Genomic DNA, 22,495 nt, shown 5'->3' with positions numbered 1-22,495 from the left:
ACACCTGGAGCTGTGTTTTGTTTCATTCACACATGTTTGAGTAACTGATCTTGACCATGATCTTAGTCCTGGTTTAGTCCTAGTTTAGTCTGGGTTTATGGACCTGGTTAAGTTCTGGATCACTGATTATAAAGATGTTGCATTTTAAAAAATCTAATTGTTCTTTTCAATATTTAAACCAGACTTAAAACCAAGTTTAAACCTTCACATTTTGCTCTTCGCTGATCCCACAAACATTCCCTCCTTTTTTTCTCTCCCTCTCTCTGTTCTTTCTATCTCTTCTATACCTCCCTCACACATCCCTTGCCTCTCTCTTTCTCCTTCACTTGTTTACTCCTCTCTTCTGCCTCTCTTTCTTCCCCTGTCCCTCCTCTCCCTGCACCTCTGATGTTTGTTTTCCTTCTCCTCTTTCCCTCTCTCCTCCTCCTCTCTCCCTCTGCCCTCCTCTTCTCTCCCTCTCTCCTCCTCTCTCCCTCTCTCCTGTTCCTCTCTTCTTCTCCTCCTCCTCCTCCTCTTGTATCATAGCTCCTGCCTGTTGTGGTGACACTGGCGCTGTCCGTGGTCCTGAACTCTCTCCTTCTGCCTCCCTGTCTGTATCTCACCCTCCATTTTTTTCTCTCCTCTCTCTTTCGTTCTAGCCCTCTGTTTTTCTCTTCTCTCTCCTTGCTCCCTTGCACTCTCTCTCTCTTTCTTCTCTCTCTTCTCGTCTATGTTCTGGTGAATGATGAAAGGATTACTCTTCTCTCCTCTCTCGCTGTCCGTGGTGCTGAATCTTTTGTGTGTATGCTGCTGTGTCTCCCTCTCTTTTTTCCATCTCCTCCCTCTCTCCTTCTTCCCCCTCTCCATTTACTCACTCTCATCTCCCTGTTTCTCCTTCTCTCTACCTCCTTTCTTCTCCTGTCCCCTTCTCTCCTTCCTCTCTCCCTCTCTCCTTCATGCTGCTTCCTCCTCTCTCTCTGACCATGGTGCCTCTCCTCCCTCTCTCCTCCTCTCCTCCCCCTCTCTGCCCTCTCCCTCTCTTTCTCCTCCCTCTCTCTCCTCCTCTTCGCTCTCTCTTGCTCCACCTCACTCTCGCTCTTTCTCTTCTCTTTTTCTCTCCTCCTCTTCCCTCTCTCCCCCTCTTACTGCTGATTCCTCTTCTTTCCCTCCTCTTCTCCCCTCCTCCTCCTGCTGATCCCCCCTATCTATTTCTTTCTCTCTTCTCGTCTCTCTCGCTCAGATCGAAGTTGTCTCTGGAGGGGGCGGGGCCAGAGCACAGATCAATGACACTTCTTTATTTTATCGCCGCGACGATAGAGACGTTTCAGAGGAAGACACCGGGCGAGCAAGGGCTCTCTGTCTCTAATGCTCTAACTCATCTTTTCTTTCCCTCTCTCCTCACTTTCTCTATGTCACTCTTTCTCCCTCTCCTTCCTCCTTCTTTCTGCCACTCTATCTTCCCCTTTTTCTCTTCCCTCCTCTCTTCCCCTTTCTCCCCCCCTCTCTCTCGTCCCTTCTCTGCTTCTCTCCCCTCCTGCTCTCTGCCCCCCTCTCATCTCCTCTTTCTCTCTCTCCTCTTCCTTTCTCTCAATTTCCCTGTCTTCTTTCTCTCTTTCTTTCCTTTTCCCTTTTCTCCTCCTCCTCCCCTCCCTCCTTCTCTCTCTCTCCATCTCTCTCTCTCCTTCTCTCTCTCTCTCTCTCCTTCTCTCTCTCTCTCTATTAAGACATGTTCATTTTTCTCTTATAGATTTTCTCACAGCGTTTAGAGACGTAACTTCAGAGTAATCCTCAGTTTATGATATTAGACTGAACCAGGACTAAACCAGGACTAAAACAGGACTGAACCAGGACTAAACCAGGACTAAACCAGGACTGAACTGGGACTGAACCGGGACTAAACCAGGACTGAACTGGGACTGAACCAGGACTGAACCGGGACTAAACCAGGACTGAACTGGGACTGAACCGGGACTGAACCAGAACTAAACCAGGACTGAACTGGGACTGAACCAGGACTGAACCGGGACTGAACCGGGACTGAACCAGGACTAAACCAGGACTGAACTGAGACTAAACCAGGACTGAACTGAGACTAAACCAGGACTGAACCGGGACTAAACCAGGACTGAACTGGGACTGAACCAGGACTGAACCGGGACTGAACCGGGACTGAACCGGGACTGAACCAGGACTGAACCGGGACTAAACCAGAACTGTCTCTATCTACCTCGCCCTCCTTCATTCGCTCTGTTCTCCCTTTTGCACCCCCTCTCCCTCTCTCATTATCCCTCACTCTCTCTCATTCTCCCTGTGCTCCTCCTCTCTCTTCCTCTCTCTTTCTCCTCCTCTCTCCCTCTTTCTCCTTTTCCTCTACCTCTCTTTCTCCTTCTCTTTCCCTATCTTTCTCCTCCTCCTCCCCCTCTCTTCCTCCTCCCTCTCTTCCTCCTCCTCCTCCCCCTCTCTTTCTCCTCCCTCTCCCTCTCTTCCTCCTCCCCCCCTCTTTCTCCTCCCTCTCTTTCTCCTCCCTCTCCCTCTCTTCCTCCTCCTCCTCTCTTTCTCCTCCCTCTCTTCCTCCTCCCCCTGTCTTTCTCCTCCTCCTCCTCCCCCTCTCTTTCTCCTCCCTCTCCCTCTCTTCCTCCTCCTCTCTTTCTCCTCCCTCTCTTCCTCCTCCCCCTGTCTTTCTCCTCCCTCTCCCTCTCTTCCTCCTCCCCTCTCTTTCTCCTCCCTCCCCCTCTCTTCCTCCTCCCTCTCTTCCTCCTCCCCTCTCTTCCTCCTCCCTCTCCTCCCTCTCCTCCCTCCCCCTCTCTTCCTCCTCCCCCTCTCTCTCCCTCTCCCCCTCTCTCCTCCTCTCTCTCATTTCCATATTAATAGCCCATGTGGTCTCTGCTGTTTCGTTCTGTTTTTTAATTCTGAGTCAAAAACCAAGGACAAAGAGAAAACAACCAAACCACAAACAAACCAGAGGATTCAACTCCCTCTACACCTCCTCCTCCCTCACTCTATCCCTCTATCTCTCCCTCTACACCTCTACCCCCTGCCTCTCCTTTCCTCTCCTGTTTCCCACCTTTTTTTCCTCTCTCTGTCTCCCCGTCACTCTCCTGTCTTTTTTCGATCTCCCTATTTGCTTCTCTCTCTCTCTCTCTCCTTTCTCTCTCCTTTCTCTCCCCTTTCTCTTTTTCCCTCCCTTTCCTCCATCCCCCCTCTGTCTCCATGCCTCACTAATTCTCCCTCTCCTTTTATTTCCTTGTCTCTCCTTCCTCTTTCACTCTTGTCCCTCTCTCTTGTCCTCACCCTCCTCTCACCCATCTCCTTCTCTCTCTCTCCGCCATCTTCATCCTCTCCTGTCATTCTCCCACTGCCTTTTCTTTTTCCTCCCCCTCTTCTCCCTCCTCGCTTTTCTCTTTCTCCCTCCCTCTCCCATCTTCCCTTCTCTCCCCTCTCTTCTCTTTCTGTCACCTCTCCTCCATTTTCTCTTCCTCTCTCTCCCCACTCCTCCCCCTTCCCCTCTGCCCTTTCCTCCCAGCCCTTCCTCTCCCTGCTTTCCTCTGTCCTCTCTCTTCTCCTTCTATCCCCTCCTCTCTCTTTCTCCCACTGTCTTTTCCTCTCCCTCTCCTCTGCTCTCTCTTCCTTTCCCCCTCTCTTCTCCTCCCTTCTTTCCCCACTCTTCTCTTTGTCATCCCTCCTCCCCATCTTTTCTTCCTCTCTGTCTCTCCCACTCCTCCCCATTTCCTCTCCTCCTTTCTGCCCTTTCCTCCCTCCCGGCTTTTCTCTTTCTCCTTCCCCCTCTTCTCCCCTCTCTTATCTTCTCTCCCCTCTCTTCTCTTTCTGTCTCCATCTTCTCTTCCTCTCTCTCTCTCTCCACTCCTCCCTTTGCTCTCCTCCCCTCGGCCCTTTTCTCGCATCCCTTCCTCTCTCTTGTCTTTCTATCCCCCTCTCCTCTCTCTTTCTCCCCCTCTCCTCCCTCGTTCCGTTGCTCCTATCCACACCGGTCCGAAGCGCAGCCGGGCTAATTATGCTAATTGCGGCTCTGGCGGTTTTATTTATGCGCCGCGGCAAAGATAAACAAACGGAAATGACTTTGGACGCCGCTGTACGCCACCGCATGCTAACGAGCTGCGCTAACGAGCTGCGCTACCGCTAACGCCACCGCCACACACACAGGTAATTGGCGTTTTGATTGTACTTTTATTTATTTCATTCACCGCTTATTGAAGAAGAGACGGAGGAAAAGAGGGAGAGAGAGGAGGGGGGGGGGGGGGTAAGGATGGAGGGAGAGAGAGGGAGAGAGAGGAGAGAGGGGTAGAAAAGAGAGGGAGTGTTTGTGGCGTAATGAAATGTTTGGTTCCATTAAAAACACTTTGAGGAGACAATATTGCATCAAAACAAGAAAAATACACAACGTGAGGAAGAGAGAGAAGGAGGGAGAGAGGGAGGGAGAGAGACAAGGAGGGAGAGAGACAAGGAGGGAGAGAGGGAAGGAGGGAGAGAGGGAAGGAGGGAGAGAGGGAGGGAGAGAGAGAAGGAGGAGGGAGACAAGGAGGGAGAGAGGGAAGGAGGGAGAGAGGGAGGGAGAGAGGGAAGGAGGGAGAGAGGGAAGGAGAGAGGGGAGGAGGGAGAGAGAGAAGGAGGAGGGAGAGAAGGAGGGAGAGTTGGATGAAGGGAGGGAGAGAGGGAAGGAGGGAGGGGGAGAGGGAAAGAAGGAGAAAGGAGGAAAGGACAGAGAGGGAGGGAGAGAAGGAGGAAGGGAGGGAGGGAAAGAGGCAGAGAGAAGGAGGAAGGAAAGGAGAGAGGAAAGGAGAGAAGGAGGAAGGGAGGGGAAGAGGGATAGGGGGAGAGGGACTGAATGAGAGAGGGAGGGTGAGTGACAGGGAGAGAGGGAGGGAGGAGAAAGAAAATGTAAAAAGAAAGGGAGAGAGGAAGGCAGGAGGGAACAAACAGCATATTTCATAAAAAGTGTCTCAAATTATAAGAGAAATTTGAGAAAAGAATCTGCACATCCTGTTTAGTTTGTATCACAATTTCAAAGCAAAATGAAAATGTTATGAGGTTAAAAAAAATCTGCCCCTCTACACTCCCCCTCTCCTCCTCTCTGACCCTCTCCTCTGCCCCTCTCCACTGCTCCTCCCCTCCATCCCTCTCCTCTGCTCCTCTCCTCTGACCCTCTCCTCTGCTCCTCTCCCCCTCTCCTCTGACCCTCTGCTCCTCTGACCCTCTGCTCCTCTCCTCTGCCCCTCTCCCCCTCTCCTCTGCTCCTCTCCCCCTCTCCTCTCCTCCTCTGCTCCTTTGACCCTCTGCTCCTCTCCTCTGACACTCTCCTCTGCTCCTTTCCTCTCCTCTGACCCTCTGCCCCTCTCCTCTGCTCCTCTCCTCTCCTCTGACCCTCTCCTCCTCTCCTCTGCCCCTCTCCCCTGCTCCTCCCCTCCATCCCTCTCCTCTGCCCGTCTCCTCTGCTCCTTTTCTTCTGTCCTCTATCGTCTCATTCTAATCACATTCTGATGGTCAATGAGCCTTGTCAGTGTGGTCTTTATGAACAAATACACTGGGTTTAGAGCGTGCACGTGAGCCCAGAGCGTGCACGTGAGCCCGGAGCGTGCATGTGAGCCCAGAGCGTGCACGTGAGCCCAGAGAGTTCATGTGAGCCGAGAGCGTGCACGTGATCAGAGGGCGTGCACGTCGCCTTTCACGTTACATGACTCTCCTCTGAAGCCCATGTCCTCACATGACATTTAAGTAGCAGCACATGTCTGTAGCCTGGAATGTTCCACAGTATGGCATTAAACCTGAACCAGGACTAAACCAGGACTAAACCAGGACTAAACCAGGACTAAACCAGGACTAAACCAGGACTAAACCAGGACTACAGCAGGACCTCGTCTCTCTGTGCAGGTCCGGCTTTGTGTTTCCTGTTGAAATAAAATCTAAACGAGGTTCTCGCTGCAGGTTCAGATGTAAAAGACGTGCTAATGTGTTCATCTGTGGGATTAGCACGGATTAAACGAGTGAGCAGAGATGAAGCGATAGAGAGATAGAGAGACCTGCAGAGGAGAGAAGAGAAGAGGAGGAGAGAAGAGAGAAGAGGAGAGAAGAGACAGACACAAGAAGAGAAGAGGAGAGGAGACAAGAGGGGGAGAAGAGGAGACAAGAGAAGAGGAGATGAGACATGAGAGAAGAGGAGGAGAGAAGACAAGAGAGGAGAGAAGACAAGAGAAGAGATGAGGAGAGAGAATAGGAGAGAGACGCGAAAAGAGAAGAGGAGCAGAAGAGGAGACAAGAGAAGAGGAGATGAGAGATGAGAGGAGAAGAAGAGGAGAGGGGAGGAGAGGAGAGAGAGAAGAGGAGAGAGAGGAGAGGGAGAAGAGAAGAGAGGAGAGAAGAGGAAAGAGAAGAGAGGAGAGAGAAAAGGAGAGAAGAGGAGCGAGACAATAGGAGAGAGAAGAGGAGAGAGGAGATGAGAAAGGATGGAGTAGAGGAGAGAGGGAAGAGGAAAGAAAAGAGGAGAGAGAGAAAAGAAGAGAAGAGTAGGAGAACAGAGAGAGAAGATGAGGAGAGAGAAGAGGAGAGAAGAGTAGGAGAATAGAGAGACAAGAGGAGGAGAGAGAAGAGGAGGAGAAATGTCTGAGTTTGTGGGTTTTAGATTTGATATTTTTGTGGTGTGTTTTTGTTTGTGGTTCATCAGGAGCAGGTCCAAGGTGAGAGAGCTATGGAGGTCACACAGAGAAAAACAAGAACTAACAAGGGATTAGAGAAAGAGAGAGAGAGACAAGGAGAGAGAGAGAGAAGGGAGGGAGAGAGAGAGGAGGGAGAGGGTGGTGAAGAGAGAGATGAGGAGGAGTTGTGTGGAGTGTGGGGAGAGAAGAGAAAGAAGAAAGGAGGTGGTTTAGGGGTGAGAGAGGATGTGGGGATAGGGAGAGAAAAGAAAAGACAGAGAGAGAAAGAGAGAGAGAGAGTGAGAGAGAGAGGAGGAGGGAGGACAGGTTCAGTACAGAACCATTTGTCAAAACCATTATGTTTCCTAAAATCTCCTCCTCTCCTGATCTCTTCTTCGTCCTCTTTTCATCCTTTCCTCTCTTGATCTCTTCTTCGTCCTCTTTTCCTCCTCTCCTCTCCTGATCACTTCTTCGTCCTCTTTTCCTCCTCTCCTCTCCTGATCACTTCTTCCTCCTCTATTCCTTCTCTCCTCCTTTCTTCTTCCTCCTCTTTTCCATCCCCTCTTCTTCAGATCTCTTTGTCTTCCTCTTTTCCTTCTCTCTTCTCCTTATCTTTTCCTCCTCCTCTTTTCCTCCTCTCCTTATCTCTTTCTCCTCCTTTCCTCCTCACTTCTTCTGATTTCTTCTTCCTCCTCATTACCTCCTCTCCTCCTTTTTCCTCCTCTTTTCCTCCTCTCCTTATCTCTTCCTCCTCCTCTTTCCTCCTCACTTCTTCTGATTTCTTCTTCCTCCTCTTTCCCTCTTCTCCTCTCTTCTTCCTCCTCGTTACCTCCTCTCCTCCTCTCTTCTTCCTCCTCTCTTTTTCCTCCTCTTTTCTGATGCTCACTTGTTTATATCAAAGCTTCAGTTCAGGACAGTGCCCTCCTCTTTTATATTTCTCTTTCTCTTTTGTTCATTTTACCGCTGCAGTTTATTCATCGTGACAGTATATCTTTAAAGGTGCATTATGCCACCTGTGCAATCTGCTCGTCTCCATGGAAACGCTGAAAATATTCCATCTAAATGCTTTTTATCAGTTCATCTCATCATTTGTGAACAGAAGAATATCTGTGTCTGACTTAAACCTGCAGATTCACGTCTTCAGATCCTGCTGTAAAAATATTCATGTTTTTAAAGAGGAGGTGCTCTGAGGAGGTGTTGTGAGGAGGTGTTCTGAGGAAGTGTTCTGAGGAGGTGTTCAGAGGAGGTGTTCTGAGGAGGTATTATGAGGAGGTGTTCTGAGGAGGTATTATGAGGAGGTGTTCTGAGGAGGTATTATGAGGAGGTGTTCTGAGGAGGTGTTTTGAGGAAGTGTTTTGAGGAGGTGTTCTGAGGAGGTGTTCTGAGGAAGTGTTCTGAGGAGGTGTTCTGAGGAAGTGTTCTGAGGAGGTGTTCAGAGGAGGTGTTGTGAGGAAGTGTTTTTTTAGGGTGTTGTGAGGAGGTGCTCTGAGGAGGTACTGTGACCAGGTGTTGTGAGGAAGTGTTTTTTTAGGGTGTTGTGAGGAGGTGCTCTGAGGAGGTACTGTGACCAGGTGTTGTGAGGACGTGTTTTTTAGGGTGTTGTGAGGAGGTGTTTTTAGGTGGTGTTCTGAGGAGGTGTTCTGAGGAGGTATTATGAGGTGGTGTTCTGAGGAGGTTTTCTGAGGAGGATTTGTGAGGAGGATTTGTGAGGAGGTATTATGAGGTGGTGTTCTGAGGAGGTTTTCTGAGGAGGATTTGTGAGGAGGTATTATGAGGAGGTGTTCTGAGGAGGATTTGTGAGGAGGTGTTTTGAGGAGGTGTTCTGCAAAGTGGACTTTTCTGGAGCTTCCAACCATGTTTGAACTTTGAATTAAAATTAATATGATGTTTTGTTACAGTTAATGCCCCAAAGGAGTCAAATACCCCTCTTTAATGCCCCATAGGAGTCAAATACCCCTCTTTAATGCCCCATAGGAGTCAAATACCCCTCTTTAATGCCCCATAGGAGTCAAATACCCTTCTTTAATGTCCCATAGGAGTCAAATACCCCTCTTTAATGCCCCATAGGAGTCAAATACCCCTCTTTAATGCCCCATAGGAGTCAAATACCCCTCTTTAATACACTGTTTGTTTGTGTTTCAGTCTCTGGACGGTTTTGTTTTTGCTCTGAACAAAGAAGGACGATTCCTCTACATCTCAGAGACCGTCTCCATCTACTTAGGACTGTCCCAGGTAAGACTCACTATAGTGTGTGTGTGTGTGTGTGTGTGAGTGTGGGTGTGTAGGGGTGTGTGTGTGTGTATGGGTGTGTAGGGGTGTGTGTGTGTATGGGTGTGTAGGGGTGTGTGTGTGTGTATGGGTGTGTTGGGGTGTGTGTGTACGTGTGTCTGTGTGTCTATGTGATGATCCTGGTATGTTTGAATAATCCTGTACTGTTCCACATTTGAGGCTTGTGTGCTCAGAAATGTCCTGTTTTCACCTACCCCCTGTCCCCGCCCCCTCCCCTGTACTGAAGTGCCTGTGGGTGAGACATGGAAATACCACTGTGTTCACACTGAGTCTGGCATTTTTATTTAAGTGTTTCTTCACACAAATGAGATCCAGAAAATTCCCTAAAAGTCCTTCTCCTCTCCTCCTCCTCACCTCACCATACTCTTTTCCTCCTCTCCTCTCTCTCTCCTCCTTTCTCCCCCTCTCCTATAGCCCCATCCCTCTTCCTTCCCTCTTCCCTCTCATCCCTCTCACCCTCTGCCCCTGCTCCTCCTCTCCCCATCTCTTCCCTATTCGTCCTCTCCTCCCTCAGCCCCCCCTTCTCTCCTCTCCTCCCTCTCTGTCCTCTCTTCTCTTTCCCTCTGCCCCCCTCCTTTCCTCTCCTCCCTCTCCATCTTCTCCTCACTCTCCCCCTCTGACCCCCCTCTCCTCTTCTCCCCCTCTCCATCCTCTCCTCTCTCTCCCCCTCTTCTCCTCCTCTCCTCTTCTCCTCCCTCTCCGTCCTCTCCTCTCTTTCTCTTTCCCCCTGCCCCTCCTCTCCCCCTCTCCTCCCTCTCCATCCTCTCCTCTCTCTCCCCCTCTGACCCTCCTCTCCTCTTCTCCTCCCTCTCTGTCCTCTCCTCTCTTTCTCTCTTTCCCCCTGCCCCTCCTCTCCTCTTCTCCCCCCTCTCCGTCCTCTCCTCTCTTTCCCCCTGCCGCTCCTCTCCCCCTCCTCCTCTCCTCTCCTTCTTCTTGCATTAGCCTGTACATGATTCCTATCAGATAATAGATTAGTGCGTGTTGCGTGTGCGTCGCGTGTTATCGTGTTGTGCGTCTTTTATCACAAACGCAGTACAAACCGCTGTTAGCCTCGTTAGCCGCTACGCTAATCCTCTGCTAGTGTTTAACCTCCGCTATGCTAATTAGCACTTTCATCTTAAACTCTGCACTTAAAGAGAAATCAGAACATTATTTTACACTGTTCATTAGTGAAAAGATACAGAGGGGAAGTCAAAGTTTAGTCCTGGTTTAGTCCCAGTCTAGTCCTGGTTTAGTCCTGGTCTAGTCCTGGTTTAGACCTGGTCTAGTCCTGGTTTAGTCCCAGTCTAGTCCTGGTTTAGTCCTGGTCTAGTCCTGGTTTAGTCCCAGTTTAGTCCTGGTTTAGTCCCAGTTTAGTCCCGGTTTAGTCCTGGTTTAGTCCCAGATTAGTCCTGGTTTAGTCCCAGTTTAGTCCTGGTTTAGTCCTGGTTTAGTCCCAGTTTAGTCCCGGTTTAGTCCTGGTTTAGTCCTGGTTTAGTCTCAGTTTAGTCCCGGTTTAGTCCTGGTTTAGTCCCAGTTTAGTCCCGGTTTAGTCCTGGTTTAGTCCTGGTTTAGTCCCAGTTTAGTCCCAGATTAGTCCTGGTTTAGTCCTGGTTTAGTCCCGGTTTAGTCCCAGATTAGTCCTGGTTTAGTCCTGGTTTAGTCCCAGTTTAGTCCCAGATTAGTCCTGGTTTAGTCCTGGTTTAGTCCCAGATTAGTCCTGGTTAAGTCCTGGTTTAGTCCCAGATTAGTTCTGGTTTAGTCCTGGTTTAGTCCCGGTTTAGTCCTGATTTAGTCCCAGATTAGTCCTGGTTTAGACCTGGTTTAGTCCTGGTTTAGGAGCAAACGAGAGGAGAAGAGGAGGAGCAAAGGAGAGGAGGAGCAGAGGAGGACAGCAGAGGAGGAAAAGAGGAGAAACAGAGGCGGAGGAGAGGAGGAGATGAGAAGGAGGAGAGGAGGAGCAAAGAGAGGAGAAGAGGAGAGGAGGAGGAGGAGAGGAGGAGAGTTATGTGTCTGTATGTGACTCAAACATGTGAATAATCCACACACATTCACACACATTTTGTTCAGTTTTCCACATGTGAAAAGTTAAAGATCAGAAATGAGCTGAAGATAAACATGTGACCCTCACCACGGAGTTTAAAGACAAACATCGACAAACATAAATATAAACAAATAATCAACATGGGCCCATCACCAAACCATCACACTCACACTCACTCTGGGCTGTGTGGGTGAAGTGTCTTGCCCAAGGACACAACAACAGTCAAGACCAGGTCAGGCTTTGTTTGGACACCCTCTGCTCTTCAGCTGAACACAGTGTGCTGTTTACCTCTCTCCTTCTCTTTCTCTTTGCCCCCCCCCTCCCTCCCTCTCTCTCTCTCTCTCCTGTCGTTCACGTGCACACTCTCAGCCCCACGTGCACGCTCCCAGTGGGACACAGTGCACTCTCTCCATCTCTCATCTTCTCCCTCTCGTCCTCTTCTCCTCCCTCTCTCTTTCTCCTGCACATGTTCCTGTTCACATGCACACTCGCAGCCCCTCGTGCACGCTCACCGCCCCTCGTGCACGCTCGCAGCTCCTCGTGCACGCTCGCAGCTCCTCGTGCACGCTCCCAGTTGGACACAGTGCACGCATGACGAGGAGGTAATGTGGAGAATTTAGCCTCAGACACAAAACACAATTCTGTTTGGATTCAACAAAAAGAAACAAGATTTAAGTTTAACCCTTGAATGGAGCAGAGGAGTAGAGGATAAAGAGAGGAGGAAGAGAGGAGCAGCAGAGAAGTGGAGGAGAAGATGAGGAGGAGGAGATGAGGAGGAAGAGAGGAGGAGAGATCAGGAGGAGAGAGGGATGTGGAGAGGAAGAGAAGAGGAGGAGGAGATGGTTAGCAGAGGAGGAGAAGAAGAGGAGCAAAGGAGAGGAGTAGAGGAGGAGCAAAGGAGAGGAGGAGCAAAGGAGAAGGTCAGTTGGTCAGAGGAGCATATATTTGTCCCTTTGTGTCCAGTTTCAGCATAAAACTGTTTGCTCTGGATGTTTCAGAGTAAAGCCGTGTGTTCTGGATGTTTCAGAGTAAAGCCGTTTGTTCTGGATGTTTCAGAGTAAAGCCGTTTGCTCCGGATGTTTCAGAGTAAAGCCGTTTGCTCCGGATGTTTCAGAGTAAAGCCGTTTGCTCCGGATGTTTCAGAGTAAAGCCGTTTGCTCCGGATGTTTCAGAGTAAAGCTGTTTGTTCTGGATGTTTCAGAGTAAAGCCGTGTGTTCCGGATGTTTCAGAGTAAAGCCGTTTGTTCCGGATGTTTCAGAGTAAAGCCGTTTGCTCTGGATGTTTCAGAGTAAAGCCGTTTGTTCTGGATGTTTCAGAGTAAAGCCGTTTGTTCCGGATGTTTCAGAGTAAAACCGTTTGTTCCGGATGTTTCAGAGTAAAACCGTTTGTTCCGGATGTTTCAGAGTAAAACCGTTTGTTCTGGATGTTTCAGAGTAAAGCCGTTTGTTCTGGATGTTTCAGAGTAAAGCCGTTTGCTCTGGATGTTTCAGAGTAAAGCCGTTTGTTCTGGATGTTTCAGAATAACGCCGTTTGCTCTGTTCGTTTGCGACTCGGGTTTGAAGAATCGCAGATAAACGGCTCTGTTCTTCCTCCTCGGGACATTTCTCATTTATTTTGTTCTTTTCAAACGTTTTTTAATCAGCGCCGTTTTTCACCTTAGAAAAATGGCCCCCAATGTTTTTATTTACGCTGGTTTGTGGACAAGAGCAGGACCGCTGAGAGGAGGAGGGAGAGAGGGAGGAGAAGAGAGAGCGGGAGAAGCGAGGGAGGGAGAGGGGGAGGAGGGGGAGAGCGGTCGATGTGTTTTTAATGGAACACAGATCGCAGACGGTCAGTGAACGCCTCATGTTTCTAAATGGGACTGAACTAAAGACACTGAGAAACAATTAAAGTGAAGGAGAGAGAGAACGTGAAAGCAGCGGAGAGAGGGAGGGAGGGAGGGGGGGGAGATGAGGGGGCGAGAATGGGGTGAGTAGGAGGAAGAAGAAGAAAGGGAGGAGGAGAGAGGGAGGCATATAGATGAGAGAGAGAGCAAGCAAGGAAGAGGAGCAGGGAGAAAGAAAGGGGGGAATGGGTGAAGGAGAAAAGAGAGATGCGGAGAGAGAAGAGGAAAGGAGGAAGACGAAGACACGGGCGAGGAGGAGGCGGAGAAGACAAAGAGAGAAGAGGGGGAGGGAGAGATGGGAAGAGAGGAGAGAGGGGAGATAACGGGAGAAAGAAGAAGAAAAGGGGTGAGAAGAGGGTGTGGAAGAAGAGAGGGTAAGGAAAAGGGAGCGAGAGGGGTAGAGTGGTCTCGGCTCAAAGACTTTTGGATGAAATAATTGGTAAACGCAACCTAAAAGCAAAAGAGCCAGAGAGACGTGAGTGTGGAACAGGTGAACTTTAAAAACAGTGTGAATAAGACTCAGGACGACAGTGAAGGAGAGAGAGAGAGAGAGAGAGGACTTTAAAAACACACAGGAGCTCATCACATTAGGACACAGGTAAAGCATACACTGTATATATAAATGGACATGGCTAACCTGCTAGCCGCCGCGTTCCAAACAGGAAGTGCGCTCCATCGGCTCCAATTCACTTTCTGTGTAAAAACTGTGGCCCCTCTCTCTGTAACTGTCGCTCCACATGATCCTGGGGTTTTTTATTTCACCATTTTGTCCCTAAATCATTTAAAAATTACTAATGACAAATTCAATCTTCTTTGCCCGAGGTCGCTTCTGCTAGCGTTAGCAACAGGTTTGATTGACAGCGTTGCTAAGCGCTCGCTCCGTGCTAAACCAGTGGTGTGAGCCAGGAGAGGTGTCACCTTCAACAGACGTCCACTGTGAAACATGTCATCACAGAAGAACAGGGCAGTGTAACAGGATACAGAAGATGTACACAGATATTAGCTAGAGATCCCGTTCGGCTCCTCTGTTCAAACGAGCGGCTCCTCTGTTCAAACGAGCGGCTCCTCTGTCTGAAGGAGCAGACTAGGGTCACTTCTGAGAGTTATAGTTTCAATTATAATTTTGTTCCCAATCACAGAATCTGTGCACTTTGACTCAAAAGGAGGAAATGGATAAAGGAAAAAAGACTTGAATCTGAAAATGGAAATATTTCACTTGAGAATTTGTCATTTTACATTCCCACAGGCCGGTGTTACACGTCTCTCCTGTAATTAGCTTTTTTAGGCACAAGGAAGACATTTTACAGACACTTTAAACCTTCATTTTCACTAAATAACTCACTAAAAAAAAAGATGTCATTTATTTATATGAATCTAATCAGAACTATTGTGTCATGTAAACCCACTGTTGCCCTGGTTTACACTCTGCTTGTTTACATTATAGTTGTTTACATTATAGTTGTTTACATTATAGTTGTTTACATTATAATTGTTTACATTATAGTTGTTTACATTATTGTTGCTAATGTCCCGTCCCAGGACAGATATATTGCATAAGCATTTGTAGAGGTCAATAGGTCTGTGTACTGTCTGTGCTTTATACAGACATTTACTGCGTGAGAATCAAGAAGTGCGTGTTGGCATGCTAGTTGTTGTTAGCTTTACTGTAATGGCAAAACTCTGCTCTGGTCTCTGAGAGTTGTGAAAAGCTCTTATAAACTCATCATGGTGAATAATTAGGATGCTCTGACTGCATAAAGTCAGTGAGGAGTAACTTTGGACCGAACTGTTTAAAATAATCCAGTTCTGTTTTTCTTGTTTTTAAGACGGTAAAACTCAGACACAGACTTTTTACTCCAGGGACCGTCTTTGATTTGGAGCAGAACTGTTCCTGAAAATGACCAAAACCAAAAGTCTGATAAATGTATGAAAGAAATTGGATTATTATAAAAACATGATTTCCAAAGAGTTTTAATTAGAGGCGTTGTCGTTATGAGCCTGTTATCTTCTGTTTCTGACGCTCAAATCCAGATTAAACCTTATCTCCTTAATAACTCAACCAGGATTAAAACTAAGCTCCAATTCATTATAGATTTAACAACAGTTAGTCCAGTGGGAAGAGGGACTAAACCTGGACTAAATCAGGTCTGAACCAGATCTAAACCAGGTCTAAACCAGGATTAAACCTGGACTAAAGCAGGACTAAACCAGGATTAAAGCAAAAATAAAGGACTAAAGGAGGACTAAAAATGGCTAAACAGGACTAAACTAGGACTAAACCAAGATTAAAACAGGACTAAAGTAGGACTAAAAACAGGGCTAAACAGGACTAAACTAGGACTAAACCAAGACTAAACCAAGATTAAAACAGGACTAAAGTAGGACTAAAAGCAGATTTATTCCAGAACCAAACCAGGTCTAAACCAGATGAAAGCCTTGACTAAACCAGGACTAAACCAGGACTAAAATTGGTCTTAATCAGGACTAAATCAGGACTTTGAGCGACATATTTGTTTTATGTATAATATTCTGCTTTAGTCCTTGATTTAGACCTGTTAAGGTCCTGGTTTAGTCTTGGTTTGGTTTAGTTCTGGTTTAGTCTTGCACCTTAATGCTGTTAATGTTGACTCCAAAGCTTACATTTAAGATACACAATGTGTTTAGTCCTGGTCTAGTCCCTGTTGAGTCCTGGTCTAGTCCTGGTCTAATCCCTGTTTAGCCCCAGTCTAGTCCCTGTCTAGTCCCGGTCTAGTCCTGGTCTAGTCCCTGTTTAGCCCTGGTCTAGCCCTGGTCTAGTCCCGGTCTAGTCCCGGTCTAGTCCCGGTCTAGTCCCGGTCTAGTCCCTGTTTAGCCCTGGTCTAGCCCTTGTCTAGTCCCGGTCTAGTCCCTGGTCTAGTCCCTGTTTAGTCCTGGTCTAGTCCTGGTCTAGTCCCTGGTCTAGTCCCGGTCTAGTCCTGGTCTAGTCCCTGGTCTAGTCCTGGTCTAGTCCTGGTCTAGTCCCTGGTCTAGTCCTGGTCTAGTTCCTGTTTAGTCCTGGTCTAGTCCTGGTCTAGTCCCTGGTCTAGTCCTGGTCTAGTTCCTGTTTAGTCCTGGTCTAGCCCTGGTCTAGTCCCGGTCTAGTCCTGGTCTAGTCCCGGTCTAGTCCTGGTCTAGTCCTGGTCTAGTCCCTGGTCTAGTCCCTGTTTAGTCCTGGTCTAGTCCCGGTCTAGTCCCGGTCTAGTCCCGGTCTAGTCCCTGGTCTAGTCCCTGTTTAGTCCTGGTCTAGCCCTGGTCTAGTCCCGGTCTAGTCCCGGTCTAGTCCCGGTCTAGTCCCGGTCTAGTCCCGGTCTAGTCCCTGGTCTAGTCCTGGTCTAGTCCCTGGTCTAGTCCTGGTCTAGTTCCTGGTCTAGTCCCGGTCTAGTCCCGGTCTAGTCCTGGTCTAGTCCCTGTTTAGTCCTGGTCTAGTCCTGGTCTAGTCCCTGGTCTAGTCCCGGTCTAGTCCTGGTCTAGTCCCTGTTTAGTCCTGGTCTAGTCCTGGTCTAGTCCCTGGTCTAGTCCTGGTCTAGCCCTGGTCTAGTCCCTGGTCTAGTCCCTGTTTAGTCCCGGTCTAGTCCCGGTCTAGTCCCGGTCTAGTCCCGGTCTAGTCCCGGTCTAGTCCCGGTCTAGTCCTGGTCTAGTCCCTGTTTAGCCCTGGTCTAGTCCTGGTCTAGTCCCTGTTTAATCCTGGTCTAGTCCCTGTTTAGTCCCGGTCTAGTCCCTGGTCTAATCCCTGTCTAGTCCTGGTCTAGTCCTGGTCTAGTCCCGGTCTAGTCCTGGTCTAGTCCCTGGTCTAGTCCCGGTCTAGTCCTGGTCTAGTCCCTGTTTAGCCCTGGTCTAGTCCCGGTCTAGTCCTGGTCTAGCCCCGGTCTAGCCCTGGTCTAGCCCCGGTCTAGTCCCGGGTCTAGTCCCGGTCTAGTCCCTGGTCTAGTCCCGGTCTAGTCCCTGTTTAGTCCTGGTCTAGTCCCTGTTTAGCCCTGGTCTAGTCCTGGTCTAGTCCTGGTCTAGTCCTGGTCTAGTCCTGGTCTAGTCCTGGTCTAGTCCTGGTCTAGTCCCTGTTTAGTCCCGGTCTAGTCCTGGTCTAGTCCCTGTAGTTGGAGTACTACAGATGATGTCTTCATAGTGAAAAGTGATGGATGAGTGTTAAACGAGTGGAGCCCACACGTGTCAGAGTGAGAGATGGACAGAGCACTCTCCTCTTTTCTCCCACGTCTGAAAAAAACAAACAAAAATGAAATAAAATCATAATTATAAATAAACCCCCCAAAATCCAGGTCTAGACCGAGACAGGTCTGATGAATGAGCTCACACCGTTTTACTAATGAGGCTAATTATGAACGTTAACGAAGACTTCAACCGGACAAGATAACAGAGAGACCACCAAAACCAGGACTGCACCTGGACTGGACTAGGACTGGACTACGAATGGACCAGGACTGCACCAGGACTGGACCAGGACTGGAGCAGGACTGGAGCAGGACTAGAGCAGGACTAGAGCAGGACTGGACCAGGACTGGACCAGGACTGGACCAGGAATGGAGCAGGACTGGACCAGGACTGGACCAGGACTGGAGCAGGACTGGACCAGGACTGGACCTGGACTGGACCTGGACTGGACCAGGACTGGACCAGGACTGGACCAGGACTGGACTACGACTGGACCAGGACTGGACCAGGACTGGACCAGGACTGGACCTGGACTGGACCTGGACTGGACCAGGACTGGACCAGGACTGGACCAGGACTGGACTACGACTGGACCAGGACTGGACCAGGACTGGACCAGGACTGGACTACGACTGGACTACGACTGGACCAGGACTGGACCTGGACTGGACCAGGACTGGACTAGGACGGGACCAGGACTGGACCAGGACTGGAGTAGGACTGGAGCAGGACTGGACCAGGACTGGACCAGGACTGGTTTAGTCCTGGAGGGCCACAACACGATGACACGATGAGCGCCACGATATGAGGAGTGCGTCCGCTTTAATGTGGCAGGTCAGCACAAGTTTCACCTAAAGCTTTAGAGTCCTGTTAAATGAAATAAAGTCGAGCTGTGGACACTCAGGTCTCCTGTATGTTTTAGTCTTTCGTGTTTTGACCTCTGACCTCTGGAAGCTTTGCCCACAACCTGGTGTGAGGCTGCAGCTAAGTGCACCCTCAGTTCGCCCTCAGTTCACCCTCAGTTCACCCTCAGTTCACCCTCAGTGTGCCCTCTAATAATAGTTGCCTATAGTTGTACTAATAATCTCAGAGGTCAAAGTGCATGCTGGGAGCTCGTTCTCAGTTTGGCTGCTGTATTTATGTATTACACCTGTTTGTCCTGAGGGGGGACCCCCAGGACTTTGACAAAAAAAAAGTAAAATGTGGCTACAGATAAAAGGGGCATGAGCCCAGTACAGCTGTAGGCCTAATGATGTCCCTGACAGGACCAGGACTAAACCAGGACTAAACCAGGACTAAACCAGGACAAAACCAGGACTAAACCAGGACTATCAAACGCTCTCATGGAGGATCACAGGTTGGATTCACTCGTCCATGATAAATCCTTCTGTTTGTCTGGCTTCTCTTTAGCGCCTCCATGTGGAAGTACAGCAGAATGCACTTTGCTCTCACGTTAAAGTTTTATTCAAGTGAAAAAAGTCAGATGTGACTAGAAGAGAAAGAGTCTTTCAGCTATGACCCTTTCCCCCCTCTCCTCCTTCTCTTCCCCACTTCTCTTTCTCTCACTCCCCATCTCTCTTTCCTCTCCCTCACCGCTCTCTCTTTCATTTTTGCCATTTGATTTCTCTCCCTCTTTACCTGTCGTCTCTCTTTTTGCTCCCTCCCTCCACGGCTCTCATTCACCTTTCTCTCTCCCTCCCTCCCTCCCTCTCTCTTTCACCTTTGCCGTGGGTTCGATCTGTTTATTTCTGATCGATCAGGGCAGCGGGTGAGAGGCAGGTGTCAATCAATGGCATCTGTCAATAAAAATGAGCTCGATTTGCATTAATGATTTTAATTACATCTCTGCTCCTGTCGGCTTCACCTGCCAAGACTCTGCCAAGAAGAGATCAAGGACTAGACCGAGACTTCAGCAGGACTAAACTAGGACTACACCGGGACTAAATTAGGACTACACCGGGACTAAACTGGGACTACACCGGGACTAAACTGGGACTACACCGGGACTAAACCGGGACTACACCGGGACTACACCGGGACTACACCGGGACTACACCGGGACTTCACTGGGACTAAACCGGGACTACACCGGGACTAAACTAGGACTTCACTGGGACTAAACCGGGACTAAACTAGGATTACACCAGTATTAGATCAGGACTAAAACTGGATTAAAAGTGGACTAAAACGGGACTAAAACTGGTCTAAACCAGGTCTAATACAGGTCCAGGCCCTCCTCTGCTTTTTCTTCCTCTGTTGATCAGATGTCGGATCATTAGACTGGACCTTAAACACACCGTCCTTCAGGGACACCACTCACACTGGTACTGTACACACTCAGAGATGAGACCAGGGTGGTTTAGTTCCTATTTCATTCTGGTTTAGTCCTGGTTTAGTCAAACTCTCCTTCCTGACCTGATTTAGACCTGGTTTAGACTTGGTTTAGACCTGGTTTAGTCCTGGTTTAGTCCTGTCAGACCCTCTTTGGTCTCACACAGGTGTAGTACATGAGCTTGTTCCTGGTTCGTCTGGTTTATTTGAACCTGTGACTTTAGGTTTAAAATGCAGACTCCTCCTTTGACCTTTGACCCGCGGGCGCTTTATTTTACAATATTTATCGTTTCTGTGTCTCATGTTTCATAAAGAGGTCGTGCGGAGGCGGAGGGCACAATCTCAAATGTCACTCAAAATATGAACTCAAAAACCACAGCGTAATACTCGAAAAACATGAAGAAGAGAAGAGTGAGAGAGACGCCAGGGCCAACTGGAGAAGAGAAAATATAAACCAGGACTAAACCAGGACTTAACCAGGACTAAACCAGGACTAAACCAGGTCTAAAACAGGACTAAACCAGGACTAAACCAGGTCTAAAACATGACTAAACCAGGACTAAACCAAAACTAAACCAGGACTAAAACAGGGCTAAACCAGGACTGTCCGTTTTAAAACACTGTTTAAGGACACATCTTTTGTACGTTTTGTTAAGCATGTTTTATAACGGTTCACTCTGGTTTCATAATCAAACATACACTGTTTTGAATTTTTCTGTGATTGTGACGTCACAGGTAAAAACACAGAGGTCCATAATAGTAACCTGCCACCCAGATAAATTCTCATGATTTTTGTGATTTCACAAACTGTTGAGTATCCGTCTTGTTCGGGCTTGTGGCTGAAGTGTTCACATGTGATAGGTCTTGAGATTGACCAATCACAGAGCAGCACAGTGATCTGTGCAGAAGAAAGAGCAGAACAAACAAAACAAACATGGCCACACAGATGTATTTCAGTTTGATCAAAAACTTCAGTTTGTGAAACAGGGGGAAGAAGCTCTTTGTGCTTTTTAAGGAGGAAGCACACCTGTGTTTTTCTCTAAAATGGATTTAACAAAAGTTTGATTTTGTTTTGTGACACTTGAGCCAATCAGATTGGAGTATTTGTATGAACGCTCTGAACGCTCATTGGTTGTGATCTCTTTCAGTGAGAGCCGTCACAGATAAATGTGTAGAACTCTACACAGAGTCGCACATATCAGTGTGAGCCAGACACAAAAACAGTCCACACATCAAAACATCCAAAACATCCACACCAGAGTTTGTTCTTCACACACTGCTGTGCCTCCTGTTAGCAACAAACAGGAAGCAGCTACAGCAACTTTTTGTCAGTTTGTCACGTGTTTCCTTGTATGCAACACACACACATACACGCATACATATCACAAACACACACGTATATCACACACACACACATATCACACACACACATACATATCACATACACACACACACACATCACAAACACACACATATATCACAAACACACACACACATGCATACATATCCCAAACACACATCACAAACACACACGTATATCACACACACACATACATATCACAAACACACACACACATATATCACAAACACACACACACATACACGCATACATATCCCAAACACACACACACATCACAAACACACATACGTATATCACACACACATGCATACATATCACAAACACACACATATATCACACACACACACGCACACACACACACTGTGGTCAGGCGTTTCAGACTCCAAACACACACACACACACACACACACACACCCCCCCCGGTCGGGCGTCTCAGACTCCAAACACACACACACACACACACACACACACACTGCGGTGTGTTCAGGGACCTGAGTTTAGCTCCAACAAAACAAGATCTGTCCAATTAACAGCAGTGGGATTATAATGCAGCGGGCGTAAAACAGAGAGAGTAGATACACACTCCCTCTATCCTCCTCCATCCCCCCTTCATACTCGTCCTCCTCTTCCCTTCTCTCCATCTCCCACTTTTCCCTCTCTCCTCCTCCTCTCTTCCTCCCTTCTTGCTAACTCATCTCTCCCTCTTTGTTTCCCTCTCTCTTTCTCTCACCCCTCTCTCTATCACATGGACTCTCCTCCTCTGACTCTTTTCCCCATTCTCCTCTTCCTGCTTCTCTCCCTCTTCTCTCCTCATCTCCTCCCTTCTTCCCCGTGTCTCCCCTTCTCTCCTCCACCTCTCCCTCTCCCCTCTCTTTCCTCATTCCATCTCTCTCCCTTGGTCACTGCTCACGTTCGACCTTGACAAACTATCTCTTCTCTTTCCCTCCTCCCCCTCTCTCCCTTTCTCTATATCTCTCCCTCCCTCCCTCTTTTTCCTTCTATGTTAAACTGGTTTGTATCTGTTCCTCTGGAGAGTTGGAACATTTTTCTAATTTCTTAAAGAGAATTCAAACAAAACAAACCCGAATCTGCATCTCATGATTAAATATGTGTTTTCCTGCTCAAAGGGAATGTGGACTTTTGTTTTTTGTTGTCATGGTTACACCGCAACGTTTCATGTTCCACAATATCTATTTAATTTGTGTCACTGTTTCATGAAATAGTTAAACTTCTATTGAACTCATCTGTGCTAGTCTAGATTTAAGATTGTGCTTTTAGTTTAGTCCTGGTTTAGTTTATCCCCCGGCTGGGTTTAATCCACGTTTAGTCCTGGTATAGTCCCGGTTTAATCTTGGTTTAGTCCTGCTTTAGTCCTGGTTTAGTCCTGTTTTAGACCTTGTTCAGTCCTGGTTCAGTCCTGGTTTAGCCCTGCTTTAGCCCTGCTTTAGTCCTGCTTTAGTCCTGCTTTAGTCCTGGTTTAGCCCTGGTTTAGTCCTGCTTTAGTCCTGCTTTAGTCCTGGTTTAGTCTTGCTTTAGTCTTGCTTTAGTCCTGCTTTAGTTCTGGTTTAGCCCTGCTTTAGTCCTGGTTTAGTCCTGCTTTAGTCCTGGTTCAGTCCTGCTTTAGTCCTGGTTTAGCCCTGCTTTAGCCCTGGTTTAGTCCTGCTTTAGTCCTGGTTTAGTCCTGCTTTAGTCCTGGTTCAGTCCTGGTTTAGTCCTGGTTTAGTCCTGGTTTAGTTCACTTTAGTCCCTGATCCCTCCTCTCGTCTCTTATTCACTTCTTTATTCTCTCTCATTTCCA

The 22,495-nt window shown here is 48.3% G+C and overlaps 1 protein-coding gene across 2 annotated transcripts in view; it reads left to right on the top strand.

The window, feature by feature from the left end:
* The window catches only part of LOC117390573 (neuronal PAS domain-containing protein 3), a 163,828-nt gene that overhangs the window by 96,269 nt on the left and 45,064 nt on the right, over positions 1-22,495 (top strand). For both annotated transcript variants that reach the window (XM_033988334.1, XM_033988335.1), the window contains exon 5: positions 8,769-8,858. In XM_033988334.1, the coding sequence (XP_033844225.1) occupies positions 8,769-8,858 (90 nt within the window). The remainder of the gene's footprint in view (positions 1-8,768; positions 8,859-22,495) is intronic.

The sequence above is a fragment of the Periophthalmus magnuspinnatus genome, chromosome 22 (genome assembly GCF_009829125.3).
Source record: "Periophthalmus magnuspinnatus isolate fPerMag1 chromosome 22, fPerMag1.2.pri, whole genome shotgun sequence".
NCBI classification, from domain to species: domain Eukaryota; kingdom Metazoa; phylum Chordata; class Actinopteri; order Gobiiformes; family Gobiidae; genus Periophthalmus; species Periophthalmus magnuspinnatus.
The sequence above is the reverse complement of the archived record's forward strand: the minus strand, read 5'-3'. Positions and strand labels throughout refer to the sequence as shown.